At 47.7% G+C, this 17,957-nt stretch overlaps 1 protein-coding gene and 1 pseudogene across 8 annotated transcripts in view; both read left to right on the top strand.

Annotated features, from left to right (window-relative positions):
- The window catches only part of PTK2B (protein tyrosine kinase 2 beta), a 116,954-nt gene that overhangs the window by 71,749 nt on the left and 27,248 nt on the right, over positions 1-17,957 (top strand). For all 8 annotated transcript variants that reach the window (XM_045831539.1, XM_045831533.1, XM_045831532.1 and 5 more), the window contains exons 3-5: positions 7,279-7,457; positions 7,937-8,024; positions 9,241-9,320. In XM_045831539.1, the coding sequence (XP_045687495.1) occupies positions 7,279-7,457; positions 7,937-8,024; positions 9,241-9,320 (347 nt within the window). The remainder of the gene's footprint in view (positions 1-7,278; positions 7,458-7,936; positions 8,025-9,240; positions 9,321-17,957) is intronic.
- On the top strand, positions 17,307-17,412 carry LOC123814222 (annotated as a pseudogene).

Consider the following 17,957-nt stretch of genomic DNA (forward strand, 5'->3'; position numbering starts at 1 on the left):
GAACAGGAAGCTGCCTGGAGGCAACATTAGCATTTGTAAGTGATAAAGTGTGGGAGGTTAAGAGAGTTTCAGCCGGTTTAAAATAACGTTCCCTGTGTATCCTTGAGCAAGTCCCCGGCCCCCCCTAGGTCTCGGTTTCCTTGTATAAAGACAGAGTCAATTTAAATGATCTCTAAATTTACTTAGGGCTGTAAAATTCCAGTCTTAAGTTTTATGAGCTAAATAAACATTTGAACGTTTGAGTAGCAGTGGAGCTGTAGGTGTCACTTCTGTGGCTCTGCTGGCAAGGTCTGCTCTCACAGCGGAGCTACGAGGCTGAAGAAGGCAAATTATCTGCGCAGCCCAGCCTTCATCAGGACCCGAGTGAATTTTGGCTGTTCTTTTGCTCTGTGGCCCTGTGACATTGACTGCCCGGTCAGCACATTTGTTTTAGAGTTGCATATTTTACAGCGAATTTGGTCACCTCTTAAAAGCTGAGCTTTACCAGTGGGGAGTGAGGTCCCCACTTGGCAGCACATGAGCCAAACACACTGGCGTGAGCTGTGGCGTTTGTCTCATGCTGGAAGGCAAGGTCTGCTTCCGTGATTTTGCTTTGACTATTTTATGTCTAGTCTGCAAAACCAAGCTTGTAATAGCTAAACTTAAGCATTTATTTTAGAAGATATATTTTTAAAAAGTCTTTTATCATAGTTATTTTTTAAAAGATTTTATTTATTTATTTTTAGAGAGGGAAGGGAGGGAGAGAGAGAGAGAGAGAGAGAGAGAGAGAGAAACATCAATGTGCAGTTGCTGGGGGCTGTGGCCTGCAACCCAGGCATGTGCCCTGACTGGGAATTGAACCTGCGATGCTTTGGTTTGCAGCCCGCATTCAATCCACTGAGCTATGCCAGCCAGGGCATAAGAAGAGATATTTTTATAATTATCAAATGAATATATGAATGCTACACCCGAAAGGAAAACTACAGTACTGCTCATGAACACAGACACAAAAATCCTTAACAAAATATTAGCAAGTTGAATTCAACAATATATAAAATGAATACATGTTTATTGAATAATAATGGTACCTTCCTTTAGCGCTGCTATCCACAAAGCCCCATGGTAAGCTCCTTACTCGTATCATCTCATTGAATCATCAAATAAACCCAACAAGAGAAGAATGTTTTTACATTTTACAAATGACCAGTTGGAGAAGTTAATTTACCCAAAGTCATAAAGCACATCAGAGATGAAACAGTTTCGGACTCTGAGGCCATTCTCTTAACTGCAACATTATATACAAAAGTTCAAGCACAGGAAACCTGCAAGAGCAAAAATCTGCATGTATACAATTGCACCAACCCAAGACCAGGCTGTTCCCCTTCAGCCACATTCTATTCTGGATTTGTGTGTTTCTGCTTCTGTCGCTGCAGCACCTTATCATTACACAAACAAGAAGTCGGAGAGTTGAGTGATGTGCGGAAACCCCCTTAGAAGGTGGAGGGGGGCCAGTGCCCCGTGCTTATAATTGAATATCTGCTCTTTTTATTTATACCACATGCTGTCTAATCCCGCCCCTTTTATAGATAAGGAAATGGGGCTTAGGCGCCCAGATCCTTCAGACTCTGAAGACTGCGGTGGGTTAATCACCACACTCCTGATGCTTTGAACATTTTTGATGGTAGGTCGCCATCCTTCATGACCCCAACTTGTTATCCACGGAGCTGGCCACTACTTACGTCCTCCAGGAGTTGAGGACCTTCCCTGTGCCAGGCACTGGGGTTGGGGATGACATTTTATGTAAGGTTTGGCTTCTGACCCTGATTTGCAAGGTTAGGAAGACAAATATGGACAATGGTCTTAGTTCTAATTGGTAAATGTCTATATTAGTTTCTTAGGGGTGCCATAACAAAGGACCACAGATGGGGTGACTCCAAACAACAGAAATTCATTCTCTTGCTGTTCTGGAGGCTGGAAGTCCAAGATCAAGGTGTCGGCAAGGCCATGCTCCCTCTGAAACCTGGAGGGGAAGGGTGCTTCCTTGCCTCTTACCAGCTGCTGGCCATCTTTTGCACTAGCTTGCTGGCGATCTTGAGCATTCCTTGGCTTGTAGATGTGACACTCAGATCCTCCATGCTCACATGACATCCTCCGTGTGTGCACGTCTCCCTCTCTGTTCAGTTTCCCCCTTGTTGTTAGGACATCGGTCATGGGATTGGGGCCACCCCAGTGACTTCATGTAATTTTGTTATTCTATAAAGACCATATTCCCAAATAAGGTCACGTTGTAAGGCACTGGCTGTGAGGATTTCAACTTATCTTTTTTGAGGGACACGATGTTTTTAAAAATTATTTATTATTTATTTTTAGACAGAGGGGAAGGGAAGGAGAAAGAGAGGGAGAGAAACATCAATGTGTGGTTGCTTCTTGCATGTCTCCTGACTGGGAATTGAACTGAGGACACTTTGGTTTGCAGGCTGGTGCTTAATCCAGTGAGTCACCCAGCCACGGCTGAGAGACACAATTTAACCCATAATAGTATCTTGCTGGATGTGTGTTTAAAGATCTTTGGGAATCCAGAGGAGGAAACAAACCCTTCAAGAGGAGTGGCGGTGGGGAAGCTTTCCAGAGGACCTCACAGTGCTGATTGGGCTTAAAGGGTGACCGGAAGCTCCCCTGGACGAGAGGACAGGAGGGAGCAGGGCACCAGGCGTCCTCCAGGCGAGAGGAGCATGCTGTGCTTGGAGAAGAGTGCCTGGGAGGCTGGGGCTTAGAGCGCCGTGAGGATGGGAGTGGGAACTGAGACCGGGGAGAAACACGCAGGAAAACTCCAAAGGGTGTTTCTGCCTCCTGCTACCGAGTCTGGGTCTTATCCCAGCGTGTGGAAAATGAACCAATGAGGATTTTCGGTAGAAAGTCACCTGTTTGAAAATGCCCTCAATCTCAACTTGACACCTTTTTAAATAGAAAACAGGCAAGACTTTTTGGAACGAAGGCTTCGATTTATTAAAAATTTTAAATTCTGTCACGTCTAAAGAGAGGGGCATTTTGACTGCATAGAGCAAAAGGTAAGGAGGGTGAGTTCAATCAAGCCTGCAAGCAGACTGAGGGCCAGCGCCTGCGGCTGGGTCCCAGGAAAGCAGGCTGAGAAGGCGGTCCGCGTGCACAGATCGAGTCCTGGATTCTCTCGTGAGACTCGCCTGGGCGGAGTGAGGGACGCAGGGTGGGCAGAGGGGGAAGGTGGGCTGTGATGCAGTCTCGACCCAGGGGACTCTGAAGCTGGGATGGCCCAGCAGAACTGTCCCAGATTGGGATGAAAGGACAGAGTCTTTACACCCCTGAAGTGACCAGTCACCAGATGCAGGCTGCCCCCAGCAAGAGGCGGGACTTTAGCGAAGGTGAGGCCAATTCTAATGGAAGGGGTGGAGGGCTCTCAGTTATCATGATGCTTCTAAAAACCCAGTCACTAACATGAAATGTTTTTTTAACTCAGGAATTTAAAAAAAGTTTTAGGTGTTTTATTTGTAGAAAAAGGCGGGCCTAAGAAAATCATGAGGCTGCAGAGATTACTACAGAAATTATACAATGTGGCTGAGGTACAGGGACAGACTATCAGATGAAGGGGACCGAGAAAGAGACGAGAAACAGCCTTACACATACGTCACCTAATGTTAGACAGCCTTGCAAAAACAAATCAACTTTAAACCACGTGATACACAAACATCAATTTCCAATGGGGGTTAAAAATGTGACTGAGTCCCGATAAAGGAAGAGAAAGTAGACTGAGTGACTGACTGCTCGGGTGACCTTTTTCTGTTTTGGAAAGAATTTACCGTGGGCACAGAGATAAGCATCCAGTCCTTTGTTTCTGACCTGTAAGAGGAAATGCCAGAGGAGAGGGACAGCGGCAGCGGCCGGCCGTCAGGGGCTTCACACTGTTGGATAAAGAGAGTAAATCAGTCAGCCGCGCCGGAAGAAAAGCCGTAGCAACCCCACCGTTCGCAGGGAAGCACGGAAAATCAGGCCCTCCGGTTGTCCGTGGCTCTCCTGTGAGCAGAAGTGAAGTTTCTCCTGCAGCAAAAAAGAATCCTGGTCTTATCAAAACAGTGACTGATAAAACTAAGACAGCTCTTTTTTTCCCTACCATGTTATTGATAGGAACGTAGTGAGTAAGTAGACATCTTATACTGGTGTTTTTAAAAAGTGATTTGTTAATAGAGAAAGAAATACTGACTCCTTAATGACGACCGGTGAGCCGTGGGCAGAGGGCTGGGTTTGCTGCTCCCATCCGTGGCCTGGGGAGCCGTGTGAAGGTTTGGGGAGCGGCATTAAAGGGTGAGGGAGGCAGGGCCAACCCAAAAGCCTCCACCGTGAGATCATGTCAAACCTCAAATGTTTTCTTTGTTTAAACTGATCCCTTACCCCACTCTGGGAGCCCCTCAATTTAAGCTGCTTTCTCCTGAGCATTCGCTAATAGAAGCTCCTTGCAGTGAGGGCTCCGTGTGCCCTGGGGCCCCTGGGGGTGCTCTGCGCGGTGAGTCTGTCATAGACCGTCGCCGATGGTTTGAGTGAAGGAAACGCCTCAGCTTCACGTGACAGGGGTGGAGGCCGGGGTTCAGGGAGCGAGTCATCCTGCTGGAGGTTCGAGTCGGAACTGGGGCCAGACTCTGGGACCATGTGACTCCTAAGCGAGTGCTCCTTCTGTGGTTGTCTGTGGTGGTCGATCTCGCTGCTCCCCACTGTGAAGCCCACCGGAAGGACTGGTGCGCCTGGCGGTGCAGCTCTGGAGCCAGCACAGGCTTCCCGGGTTGAGCGCACGGTGCCCTGACAGACACCCCTGCCGGGACCCCAGTCTCAAACTCCAGGGTTCCCAGGCCACCCACAAGTCTGCCTAATTGGCTACAAACTTAAGGGTTCTCGGGTCTAGGACCACACACTGCACTTGGTTGTCCTATCTCTTCGGTCTCCTGCAGTCTGACAGAGTTCACGAGTCTGAAAGAGGGCAGGCTTTTATTCTCTCCATCTCTGAGAAGACCCCTCGCCCTGGCGGTCATGAACTTTTGGCAGAAATATCTCAGAAATGGTGCTGTGTTCTTCTTGGTGGATCCAGGTGAGAGACACACTCTGTTTATCTGTCCTCCTGGTGACGATGATGTTAGCGTGGGTGACCTGGTCATTTGCGTCTGCCAGGTCTTCCTGGGCGTATGATTAGTGTCTGAGGGAAGACCTGCTGAGACCACGTCACTCTCCCATGTATCATCAGAGCCCCACCCTCCAGCTTTATCACCCGCTGATGAATCACGCCCGGGCCAGCCGTTGCTGGGTGGCAGGCCGCTGTGAGGAAGAGCGTTCCCTTTCCCTCCTTTCTTTATCTGTCCATCTCAGATTCTGTTTTATTCAGTGGGGTGTGATCTATCCCTCGCTTGTATATTTTAATACTCAGGTTGTCCCAGATGTGGCCAGTGCCAGCCCTTTTGAGTTGATCTATTTCCTTGATGTATAGCCCCAACATTCTCTGAACTCTCCCTTTTTCCCCCAGCACAAAAAGATATTCCAGGCTCATCTTGTACTTTATTTGCCCCATCCCTGGAACCAGCCCTTTCTTCCAGGAGCCCTGGACCCTTGTAGTGCGGAAGGATATTTGGAAACTAAGACTCAGTGTCTGGTGTGCAAATGACAATCAGGGTATCATTGATTCTGGCTCCTTCAATAAGCAAAGTGCTGCGGTGGTCTCTCTCTTTCTCTCTCCCTGTGAGTTCTCGCCAGTACTTCCAATTCCAATCCCTCACCAAGGGTTCTCTCTGTCCTTCCCCTCTGCATATTTCAAGTGCTTTCTCCAATGGCAAGAAACCTATTTCCCACCGTCTTCAATACATTCACTCCTTTGCTCAGTCTCCCTGTATGTAACCAATCGCTTGACCACTCCAGCCACCTCCGCCCAGTCCCATCTCCTACTTTGCTCCGATTCTGGCTTTACAGCCACCCCTCAGCCTCGCTACTGTGACCTGTGGCCACCCCATCATCCCCAAGAGAAGAAAAAAAAAGATTAAGAAGGTGAAGAAGAAGAAAGCAGACTTTTGTTTCTTTTTTTTTTTCACTCTGTTTTTGCAAAAGCACCAGAATTGCCACCGGATTGCTGTGATAAAATAATGCTAGCATTTTTTTCCCAATATTTACCTCATGCTGGGTTTTGTCCTAAGGAGTTTTGCCTAATTTAATCTTCATAAAATCATTTAAAATAGGTGCTGTTATTTTCTCCGTGTTATAAATGGTCGTGTGTAGGCTTGGGGACAGACACATTGCAAAGATACTCCACAGATACTCCACAGTGCCTGAGAGTTTCAAAATCTATCTTCGAGGGTCCTCTCTGCCCCACCAGGAGCAGGCTCGGTTCACCAGTTACGTGTGGAACCACATGAGAAACCTGAGTTACACTGGAACCCGTGTGATTCGGGACCAGGCATGGCCTTCTACATGGGCTTCCAGGCGGCTGCCTGCCTACCCTCCTCTTCATTTGGCTCCGGCTCCAGCTCCGGCTCCAGGCCAGGGAGCTATGGCATCAGGATGTCGGGCAGGCCGACTTCTGGTCAAGAAAGCAGGAGTAAGGAGGGCACCTAGTTTCCGATGAGTACTCTATGTCCCGTGGTCATGCTTCTTGTGTGGGGACTGTGCCGCTTAATCCCTTAATGCAAGTCCTGTCCTTCTGTCTTGCCCAGCCCCACCATCCCACAGAGCAGCTTGGTCTAGTCGAAACCCTCAGAGTCCAGTGGACCAGGGTTGAAAATCCCAGCTCAATTCCATGAGCTGTGTGGCCTCTATCAGTTTTCTTCCCATGCAAATGGGTATGTAGCACCTGCTTCTCTGTGTTGTATGGATTTAATGAAAGAGTGAATGCCAAGTGCCTAGAGTACTTCCTGCAGACCCTGAGTAATACTGGCTAAACTGGAAACCATTCAGCGGTGCTTTTTGCATAGTGGGTGCTTGATAACTATTAGCTGGTCTAGTTGGACTGAAATGCAGAAGCACGGAATTCATGCTCTTTGCATCACTGCATTTTCCCCTTTGCTTGTGCTCTCTTCTCTCAGTTCCTCCGTCTCTACCTCATTTTGCCAGGTTGTTCATCCATCAGACAGAACCCACTGTGTACAGGGCCTTGCACTGAGAGCTAGAGAATCGCAGATGAATAAAACACTAAGACGAAAGCTCACCCTGGAGAGTTACTCTTCCGGGGCTGCATGAGGATGGTGGGAGTCTGGAAGGAGGCACCTCTGAGTCGTGTCCCTGTCTTCTCCTCTGCAGGAGGTCATTGCCTCCATCCTGCTGAGCGGGCGGATCGGGCCCAACATCCAGCTGGCTGAGTGCTATGGGCTGAGGCTGAAGCACATGAAGTCGGACGAGATCCACTGGCTGCACCCGCAGATGACAGTGGGCGAGGTGCAGGACAAGTACGCGTGTCTGCACATGGAAGCCGAGTGGAGGTAGGAGAGGGGCCCTGGGCTCTCAGATGGGGGCAGATGAGTGTGGGGTGGGGAGGACCTGGGAGCACTTCCCACCCTCTGAGAATCTTCTAGAACATCTAAGTGACCTTTTAGGCTTAGTCCTCCTGTAGTGTCTAATGCACGCATTTGCCAAGGCCTAACACGGGCTCCCAGCACATCCCCTGCCAGGGCACTGGTGCGATGGAGGGGGAACAGAAGTGCCGGGAGGAAGGTGAGCCAGGCCAGTGGCTGGTCCAAGGCAAACCGTTGCCAGGGAGAGCAAGTGTGGGAAGTCAGCTCTAGAGCTGACCACCACCTGCTGGCCACCCCTCTGCCCTCTGTGGTCCTCCACCCAAAAGTCCTAACAGAGTGGCCAGGAACTGTACGAGTAGCCCCTTGCGTGTGATGGATGAGGTTGCTTCTTCCCTTGCCTGGTCCCACTCATTTAAATACAAGAGAGTCTCAATTTCCTGTCCCAGGTATGACCTTCAAATCCGCTACTTGCCAGAAGACTTCATGGAGAGTCTGAAAAAAGACAGGACTACACTGCTTTATTTTTACCAACAGGTAAAAGAGAATTCTTATGCCCGGGGTTGTATTGCACTGTAAATGCACGTATTACCCATGCTCTCCTAGGAGATGGAAGGACAAAGCCCTGAAGGTCCCAGTCAAGGAAACTTCACTTGGGGACGGTCCTTAGCCCCTGGTTAGTTGTCCAGCTCTGCCTCCCTCACAGCTAGTTAAGTGCAGCGAACCCTGCTCCACGTGCTCACGGCTCCTCCTGGAACTTTCCTCCTGGTGGCTGTTTACTGCCCAGGAGACCTGGCTGGGGAACCAGGCGGAGCAGGTCCAGGAAGAAGGCTGTCGTTTTAGACACACAGGCTCTGCTGCCTGAGTCACCTGCTTTCTGGTCCAGCTCTGCCACTTACTAACCCAGTGCCCTCGGGGACTCCACCTGCCTGAAGCTGTTTCTTCTTGAATAACATGTGGATGATAATAGTAATAACAACACCTACTTTATGGGGTTGTTGTGAGGACCAGATGATATCATTAGCGATGCTGCGCTGGCAAGCCAGCTCCCTGAAGCAACAATACCTGATTTGTAGAACTTCCAATTCCCATGGTGTAAATAGGCCTGTTTTAAGCTACTGATGTGTTATCAGCCAGCTTGCAACATTTCAAAAAATTTAATAACCAGCTCTCATGAGCTGTTTGGAGCTTCTCCAACACACTGATGCAGTACATGTGAGGTGCCTCACGCAGGACTTGGCACTGAGTGAATGACGTCACTCTGTTCTGCTGACCTTCGCTCCCTCCCGTGTCTCTCCTGGTTTGCTGGAGACCAAGCTGGACTTTTTTTGTACAGTGGATGACACCTGTTACTACTTACCAACAAGGCTTTGGATAAATTACTGACCCCTCCCCCAGATCCCAGTTTTCGTATCTCCAAAATAAGGAGTGGGGGAGGGGACTCTGAATTTCCTGCCTCATGGAGCTCACGGTAACATGTCCAAAGCACTTCAACGACCTGAAGGCCCCATCCTGTGGAGGCTTGGTCAGCCCTGCCGGGGTTCTGGAGGGAGGCTGAGGCAGAGCAGAGGGTGGGTGGCCCCTTTCTGCTCTTCATCTCCTGTTGTGCATTTGTGCATGGCGGGTGTGTGAGAGAGACAGCCCAGGGGGACGGGACTGTGTTCAAGGCACCCACCAGCTCCTGGGGCCTCTGCTCAGGAAAACAGGGAACGAGGGCGAAAGTCTCAACCTTGGCCTTTCTCCCCACTCCCAGCTCCGGATTGACTACATGCAACGCTATGCCAGCAAGGTCAGCGAGGGCATGGCCCTGCAGCTGGGCTGTCTGGAGCTCAGGTAGGTGGCCTTGTGGCCTCTCCAGGGAAGATGCCTGTGTCTCCCCTCCTGTACTGGGCTCCCGGCCAGCTCGGCTGTCCTCCAGGGTGGGAAGCAAGAGTGGATATGTGAGCCGGGAGGGGACAAGCGGTGGCTGACAGGGCTTTGGCCCTGGGTGCTTGCCGTCTGGACCCTGGGATAGAAGTAAGTGCCAAGTCCTCTCGGGCTGGTGTCCCCGTCTTCCTTTGGCTGCCACAGCACTTGCCTCCTGGATGCCTGCTTCTTCCCTCTGGCTGCCATCCAAGTGATTCAGTAAACGTTTCTCTGAGCCTTAGGTGAGAATCTGGGAGGTATTCAAATGTTGGGAATCCCATCTGTGTCGCTCTCTGCCATGTCCCCAGCTCCCACAGGCACTGCTAAGTATGTACGAAATTAGAGAATCATCCAGACAGGTCCTTAAACTTACGGTGTTTAGGAAGTGACAGGTGTGTCTGCAATTGATCATAACACAAGGCAGGATGAAATACATGCCAGCCAGATGTACATACAGGAGCCATTAATGCTGCCTTAGGGCACCAGGAGGAGGAGATTGGAACTGCTCCGGGAAGGAAGAGAGAGCCTCCTATCAGGAGACACTGGGGCAGGCGGGGGCAGGGGAGTGTGCATGCTGGACTCAGTGACTGGTGGGAGGACAAGGCCAGACTGGAGGACAGAGGCAGATGAGTTGTGGGAGGTGGGCTGGGGCTGATGGTGGAAGACTCTGAATGACAGTCTAAGAAGTAGGTCTTACTCTTGGCTGTTGGGCCAAGGAGGGGGATGTGGTTAAACCTGTGTTCTAGTACATTCTTGCCCAAAGCAACACCACTGAGTTCACCACCCGTCATCATCCATCTGCCCCTTCTACACTCCCACTGCTTTTTCTGTAACCCCCTTATCTGTCTTACAACAGTGGTTCTGGAATCTGGTTGCAAATCATAATCACCTGGGAGCTTATTAAAGTAGAATAACCCTAACCCAACCCTTGGAAACCCTGGTTTAGTAGAGTTGGGTGGGACTTTAGGGTATGCATTTTTGACAACTTCCCCTGTCCCCGCCCCACCCCTGAGATGACTTGAACATGGTTAGCCTCTTGAGTGGATGGAGGGACTTCCAAGACCATTGCCAGGGAAACCTTTGGCAAAGGGTGACTTTTGGTGACCTCAAAATGTGGTTGTAGGAAGAGTCCTGACCCTGTCTGTGACATTGAAGTTACAGAGAATGTGACCCTGCTGCTTCTTCTGGGGGCCATGCAGGAATTCGGGCTCCCATCCTGGGTCTCAGAGAGGGTGCTGAGCTGTCCCCTAGGGAGGGCCATGGGATGGAAAGGGGAGGACCCCACTTTTGTCTCTGCATCTGAGACTGTTGGCGTTTGTGCCAGAATAGGCCAAGGAGAGCCTTGGAGGGCTCCTCATTGGTTTCCCACTTGGTGACTCTGTCTCGACAAGCCGGGGGACACAAGGGTCCTCTGTGCAGAGGAAGTCTGCAGCCTGTGGTGCTAATCGGAGGACAGACCACCTGGCCACAGCTGGCGGTGGCCCTGGGGGTCCTCTGTTGGTGGGTCGGGAGTTGTCTGTGAAGTTTACTTTATTATGTGTGCCCTTTTATACCTTCCGAAACCATGACAGCTCCTATAACCTGCATTCAGCTTACACAGTCTTATCTCCTCCGAAATTAGATGCCTGAGAAAAGCTTACCTTTCCCTTTTCATCTGTGGCGCTCACACCAGGACCCTGCATTCAGTTTGAGACGTCAATCCTTTAAGTCACCTCTCCAAATATCATCGCTTAGGCGTAACGTAACAGTGATGAGAAGACCCTTTAGTATTCTATTTTATTCTTGTTTTGTTGTTATTTCCTTGACTCATTCCCAAATTATTATTGGTAATAGTAATAATAATAGCTATTATATAATACTATTAACAACAACAATAATAATAATAGCTATTATTATTGTCTAGCGCCAGGCACTGAACCAGACGCACTGGAGCACACAGTGAGCTCTCGTCAGGTTTCGCAGTGTCTGCTGCCTTAGCAACTCAGGCTCATTCTGTGTTTGTTGAATGACAGCAGCACACTGTGTCCTGTCTCCCGGGTCTGAGGACAGAGTCAGAGAGATGTTCCTATTCCTACAGGTTGATCTTTGAGTTACAGGTTACAGGATATTCGGAAGAGAATGGGGAAAATGCCTACTTTTGTAAGTTTAATAGAAGATTTAAAAACCTATGATTTTTAAAGTTGAATACAAAGCTACAGCTTACCATATACCATATATCATATGGTCTATATGATTTTACCATATAAAATCAAGTTTTAGCTATTCCTCACCAAGAGAAATGGATACATTTCTGAAAACTGGGCCATAAGGCAGAATTTTCCAGGGCTGGGATTTTTCCCCTGCAAAGGTTCCAGCATGCGGTCTACCCACAGACCACAGGCAGCTCTTTCCTTGTCCTATTAACATCGTTGATGGTATCACCTAGGGAAAAAAAGTATGTGTCTCCAGAAAAAATTTCTTTCCTGGCTTACAAAAGGAGTATGATATACGCACAAGATAAGAGGTTAGCAAGATGAATCCTCCGTGGATTCAGTTCACATCAAGGAGCGACTGGGCATAATGAGGACGACCCCAGGGGCTGGAGCTGGGCTGCCCGGGAGGTCCTGGGTCTTCTGTTTCCTGGGCGAGTCGCTTCAGCTGTTTGTGCCTCAGTTCTTCCATCTGCAAAATGAGAATGATAGTTATAGTAGCAACCATATAGGATTGTTCTGAGGAATAAATGAATTTGTGCATTTAAAGTACTTAGAACAATGATAGGGACCAAAATACCCAATAATTACTTATTATTTGTACTAATTATTTTTCTCTTTACCCTTATTCATTATTTTAAAACTTATTTTAATAGACTTTATTTCATAGAGCAGTATTAGGTTCACAGCAAAATTAAGGGGCAGGTACAGAGATTTCCTGTATGCCCCCTCCCCACACAGGCCCCTCCTCCCCTCTTACCAGCACGCCCACCAGAGCGCTACAGTTGTTACTGTCTCCGAACCCACACCGAGACACCCTTATCACCCGAAGTCCATAGTTTACATCCAGGCTCACTGTTGATGTTGTAGATTCTATGGGTCTTAACAAGTGTATACTGACATGTGGCCACCATCATAATATCATCCAAAATAATCTCACTGTCCTAAAAATCCATGTTCCACCTATGTATTCCTCCTTCCCTCCACCCCCTGGCAGCCAATGATGTTGTCACTGACTTCACAGTTTTGCTTTTTCCAGAATTTCATATTGTTGAAATCATCCCTAATCAATTTTATGAATTTATTGGAGGTGCTTTATAAATGCCAAATGTGTTATTTTATCTACATGCCCCCCATACGTTAAAATGTGAAATTCATGGCCCACATGCCATGAATCAGTACCTGCCCAGTGTGAGGAGCCAGATGGCTTCCCCTTCACCTGAGACGTCAGGACAGCTGCCAGCCCCCGGCAGAGCTCCAGACACTGACCTGAAAGCTCGGAGTGAACGTAGAGCCCCAATAATAGTTAGCTTGTAACTAATAGTAAGTAAAGATCAGACAAAGACCACTCAGCTGGCTTCAAAAGGCATTTTGTTCCATAGTTAGCAAATGTTTGTGATGAATCAATATTTCTATCGCTTTTTAGAAGGAAAACATAACCCACTGGATTTTCAAAGATGTTTCTTTACTTTCTGCTGTCATCACCTGGGGAAAAGTCATGGACTTGTGCCTGCCCTTGGGCCCCCTGGCCCTCTGGTGTGTTGGCCTGTCACAATGGCAGCCCTGGGCTGGGGAGACCCAGCCGGGCACTAGAGGGCGCTCCCAGCAGGCACACCCTCATTCAGAGAAGGCAGCTGAGGCAGGTCAGGGATCACTGGGTGCTGCTCACTGACAGCAGCTGAGATGGGGCTCAGTCCAGACGACTGTGGAGCTCAATCTCTGGAAAAAGCAACACGTCTGATTAGCAGTGGCGACGGGCTCTCTCAGACACCCCAGTGATGTCCAACTGTCCAAATGTTCGAAACACACAGATCACGGCACACCTGAGTGACTGGGGGCCGTGGTCAAGAAAAAATAAACACAAGAGCTGATCTTCGGTGCATGGGAGAGGGGCCATCAGTGATGTAGGGAGTGTGCTGATTTCAACAGATCGGGGTAACTTCGGTATGTTACTGAGTTACCTTTCCCTAATTAAACATTTTTCCATTCACCACCCCCTTAATCACTTTAAAATTGCTATCATTTTCATATGTTTTAATTCCTCAGTGTTCACTTCAAACTTTGTTTACCCTTCCACTTAACCAACCCCAGCTTTTGTTTTGCTAAGGCTTATTTAAATATTCTAGTCCTCAAAATTCTTTTATCCACCCCTAGTCTCAATTCTCATTCATCCATTCAACAATTATCATAAACCAGGAATGACATTAAGGGACCCGGTGTCAGGGACTAGGAAGCTACTCTCACCCCCTTAGTGAGTAATGCACCCCCTCTGTCTGGCATACTCTTCTCATTCCCCTTTTCAGCCTGGTAAATTATTCTTCGTTTTGGAAGCTTTAGAAAATTTACTAAGCCAGTATTGCCTGCGTGCTCTCTGCATTCATAGGAAACCTCAGGGCATACCTGTGAGGTGTCGATAATAAGCAATTTGGTGGCCACAGGCTCTTCCTGCAAAGCCAGCTCAGGGATTTCTCCATCTTGAAGCCTCTCCTCACCCTGCCCACCCCACCTGCCTGCCCGAAGCACCGGTTGGCTCCTGTGCACTAGACTGTGAAATCTTGTCAGATCCTTGAGGTCAGGGTTGGCATTCCCTTCACCTAGCACCCAATGAGGGCACAGTCCATATTTGAATGAATGGATAACCCTGAAAGATCTAAATTCCTCTTCCCTGGTGCACATTTGCCAACATTCATTAAATAATTGCGTACGGCAAGCCAATTTGTTCAGTCTCCTAAGAGTTCATTTTGTAGCTCACTCAGCCAGTGGGAATCGTGGATGGTCACCTGGTGCTTGGAATCGGCGCCTTACAGGAGTGCTCTGAGGTTTTCTGTGAAAGTGGAGGGCAGGTGACACTGACTCAGAATACTTTCTAAATCTGTCATCATTGGCTGTGTGGAAATTTGGGATCTTAACCACAAGCACCTCAGGTAGAAGTATGATGACATGATTTTCCTCCCAGGGGAAATCCTGGATAAGGTTCATGTTTTTTTTTAAATTGCAGTTGACACACGATCTTGTCTCAGACAACCCCATAATTAGACATTCGTGTAACTCGTGAAGTGACTGCCCTGATAAATCCAGTGCCCATCTGATACCACGCACAGTCTTTACAATATTACTGATGTACCCCCTGTGCTGTACTTTGCACCCCCATGACTAGTCTGTAACTACCACTTTGTACTCCTAAATCCCTTCACCTTTTTCACCCTGCCCCCAGCTGCTCTCCCATCTGGCAACTGTCAAAATGGTCTCTGTGTCTATGAGTCTGTTTCTACTCTGCTTGTTCATTTATTTTGTTTTGTTTTGTTTTGTTTTAGATTCCATATATAAGTGAAATCATCTGGCATTTGTCTTTCCCTGTCTGACTTATTTCACTCAGCAGAATACCCTGTAGGTCCACCCATGTTGTTGCAGGTGGCAAGATTTCATTTTTTTAATGGCTGGATCATATTCCATTGTATATATGCACCACTTCTTCTTTACCCACTCACCTACTGGTGGACACTTAGGTGGCTTCCATAGCCTGGCTATTGTAAATAATGCTGCAATAAACATATGGATTTATAGCATTTTTATGTTCTGTAACTGATTGTCTTCCCTGTTACCTGTTGTCTGGTTTCCAAGAATCAGACTTGCCCCAATCAGCTGGAATACTTCACTAGCCTCTGCTATCTTGTTCTGTCAGATACCTGGTAGAGAGAAGTGTTGGAGAAGAGCCACACTTCCCAGTTCCCTAAGTCCTTGCATTGAATCAAGCTGCTGGGGCTTCTCAGCCTCAGCAGTCGGGGCATTTTGAGCTGTGTAGCTCTTTGTCATAGAGGCCATCCTGTGCTTTTTAGGACACTTAGCAGCCTCCCTGGCCTCTACACACTGGCTGCTGGTAGTGAAACAACCAGGTGTGACAATTGTAAAGATCCCCTACATTGCCAAATGTCTCCAGGCTGGGGAGGAGGTCACCGCTGCCTCTGGTTGAGAACCACTGAGTTAGACCGTTGGAAGTCCATATACTTGCACTACTGAACGTTAGACCCACCAGCCCCCACATTGATGGAACTGGGCTTTCATGTTATATCATTGCGGTTTACCAAAATTGCAACAGGAGAAAAAGGGATATATATTGCCTTCTCATTTTGGGTGGTAAAATAAATATTGAGAATATTAATTTTCTTTCAATAAACAGTTTTTCAAACTTTTTATTTTAAGCAATGCAATCTCTATTTCATGGTAAATGTTTTCTTTTGGGGAATTATACACTTAATGAGGTCTTCTATCCAATATCCTGGCTTCCTGGACAAGTGAACCCCAAACCACAAGTTTGCCATATTCTTTGGCTCATTTATCTCATTGCCTGGTTTCTTTCTAGGCCTGCTTTGTTTAAATATGTAAACTGTGTGTCCTTGCATCTTTCCTTGGAGAGATATAGGCTAGAAATGCATCTCAGTATTGTAAGATATTATTTAGCAATATTCACTGAGCCATCATTAAATAATTATTCTTTAATGCTCATTTGACTGTCCCCATTTTGGGTTCTATAAGATGAATTTTATATCAAAGACTATAGCTTTTGCTTTCCCTTCATTCCAGCTACTGGCGTTGGACACAACTCGACCTGCCCCAGCTAGAAAGAGCCCCTAGCATTACTGGGCCCTGCTCGCCACACAGACCTTCCCCTCTTCCTCATTTGCATCCCCCTGTCTGTTCTCCTCCGGGTGAGGCAGTCGAAGGAGCTGAGGACGGTGACCCGGTGTGTGCGTGTGTCAGGGGCTGGGAAGAGAGAGGGGACCATAATGAGAACAGAGATCAGGATAAAATAACTGCTTTGAAACCTATGGCACCTAAGAAGGGAATTAGATTTAACACTTGTAGCTCCAGGGGCCCAGAGAGGGGCAGGGAAAGGAACACAGCACTTTCTGCAGAGTAGACGCGGAGCTCCGGAGGGGCTGCCTCCGCAGGTAGCGGGCCCAGACTGCTTGCATCATGACGGGCTGAACAACCTCGCCGCCTTAATTTCTTCAAGTAAAGGGAGTAATACTCGTTCAATATGGAATATTTGGAGCATGTAGGAAAGGAAGAAAAAATTGACTAAAGTCACCTGCAATTTCATTAACCAGAGCTAATTTCCATTAACAAGGTCGATCCAGTCTGATGGTTTCCAGTGCATTTTTTTCTAAAATTGAAACCATATTTATTAAAACATAGTTACTTAACATGCTCGACAATATATTCAAACCCACCATTTATTAAGGTGAAGGGATTAAGCAGTTCACGTTGGTGGCTGCACAGAGATGTGGATTGCAGCGTGGGGAGCGCGGTCGACACCGCGAGGTGGTGTGGCGCCGGTCGGCGGAGCGCTTGGGGCAGTGCGGGGCGGGGCGAGAGTGCAGGGGCTTCCCGCGCTGTGACTGGGATGCAATGGTATTGAGTGTAAAAGGTCACTGAAAAGTAAAACTTTTTACTTTTATATCAAAGACTATAGCTTTTGCTTTCCCTTCATTCCAGCTACTGGCGTTGGACACAACTCGACCTGCCCCAGCTAGAAAGAGCCCCTAGCGTTACTGGGCCCTGCTCCCCACACAGACCTTCCCCTCTTCCTCATTTGCACCCCCTGTCTGTTCTCCTCCGGGTGAGGCAGTCGAAGGAGCTGAGGACGGTGACCCGGTGTGTGCGTGTGCCAGGGGCTGGGAAGAGAGAGCAGTTAAATTAAGTTTTAAAAACACCAATTATTATTATTGCTTTTTGGCCTTTTGGCTAAGATCAAATGTAGTATCTGTTTTTATCCGTTTAAAAACACCAATTATTAAAAATTACGAAATAAATACACACACAGACACATATACAATGAACTATTATGCAGCAATGAAAAAGAATGAAACCTTGCCATTTGGAACAACACGGAGGACCTAAAGGGTATTATGCTCAGTGGAATGAGTCAGACAGGGAGAGACAAATGCAGTGTGGTCCCACTGATGTGCGGAACCTAAAAACAAAACAGACAAGTAAAACAAAACAGACTCCTAGAGACAGAGACCCAAGGGATGGTTACCAGAGGGAAGGGTGGAGGGGATGGGTGAGAAGGTTAATATTATTAACTAAATATAGTTAATAATATCGTGATAAGTTTACAAGATGGCCGATGATCGGTAGAGTTAGTGGGGTGATCACACTGTAAAGTATAAAAATGTCAAATCACTATGTTGTACCCCTGAAGCTAATATAACCAATAGAGGATAGTATACAAACTATAATTAAATTAAAAAGAAATTAAAAACAAGACAAAAACATGCCATTTATTAAGAATTGTTAAAGATACAACATTACATGTTTTAACTGGGGATTTCTTCTATGATTTCATGCTTTCAATGTTCTTTCCAATCCCATG

Source organism: Phyllostomus hastatus, unplaced genomic scaffold, assembly GCF_019186645.2.
Source record: "Phyllostomus hastatus isolate PE091 unplaced genomic scaffold, TTU_PhHast_1.1 phas_contig_159, whole genome shotgun sequence".
Lineage (NCBI taxonomy): Eukaryota > Metazoa > Chordata > Mammalia > Chiroptera > Phyllostomidae > Phyllostomus > Phyllostomus hastatus.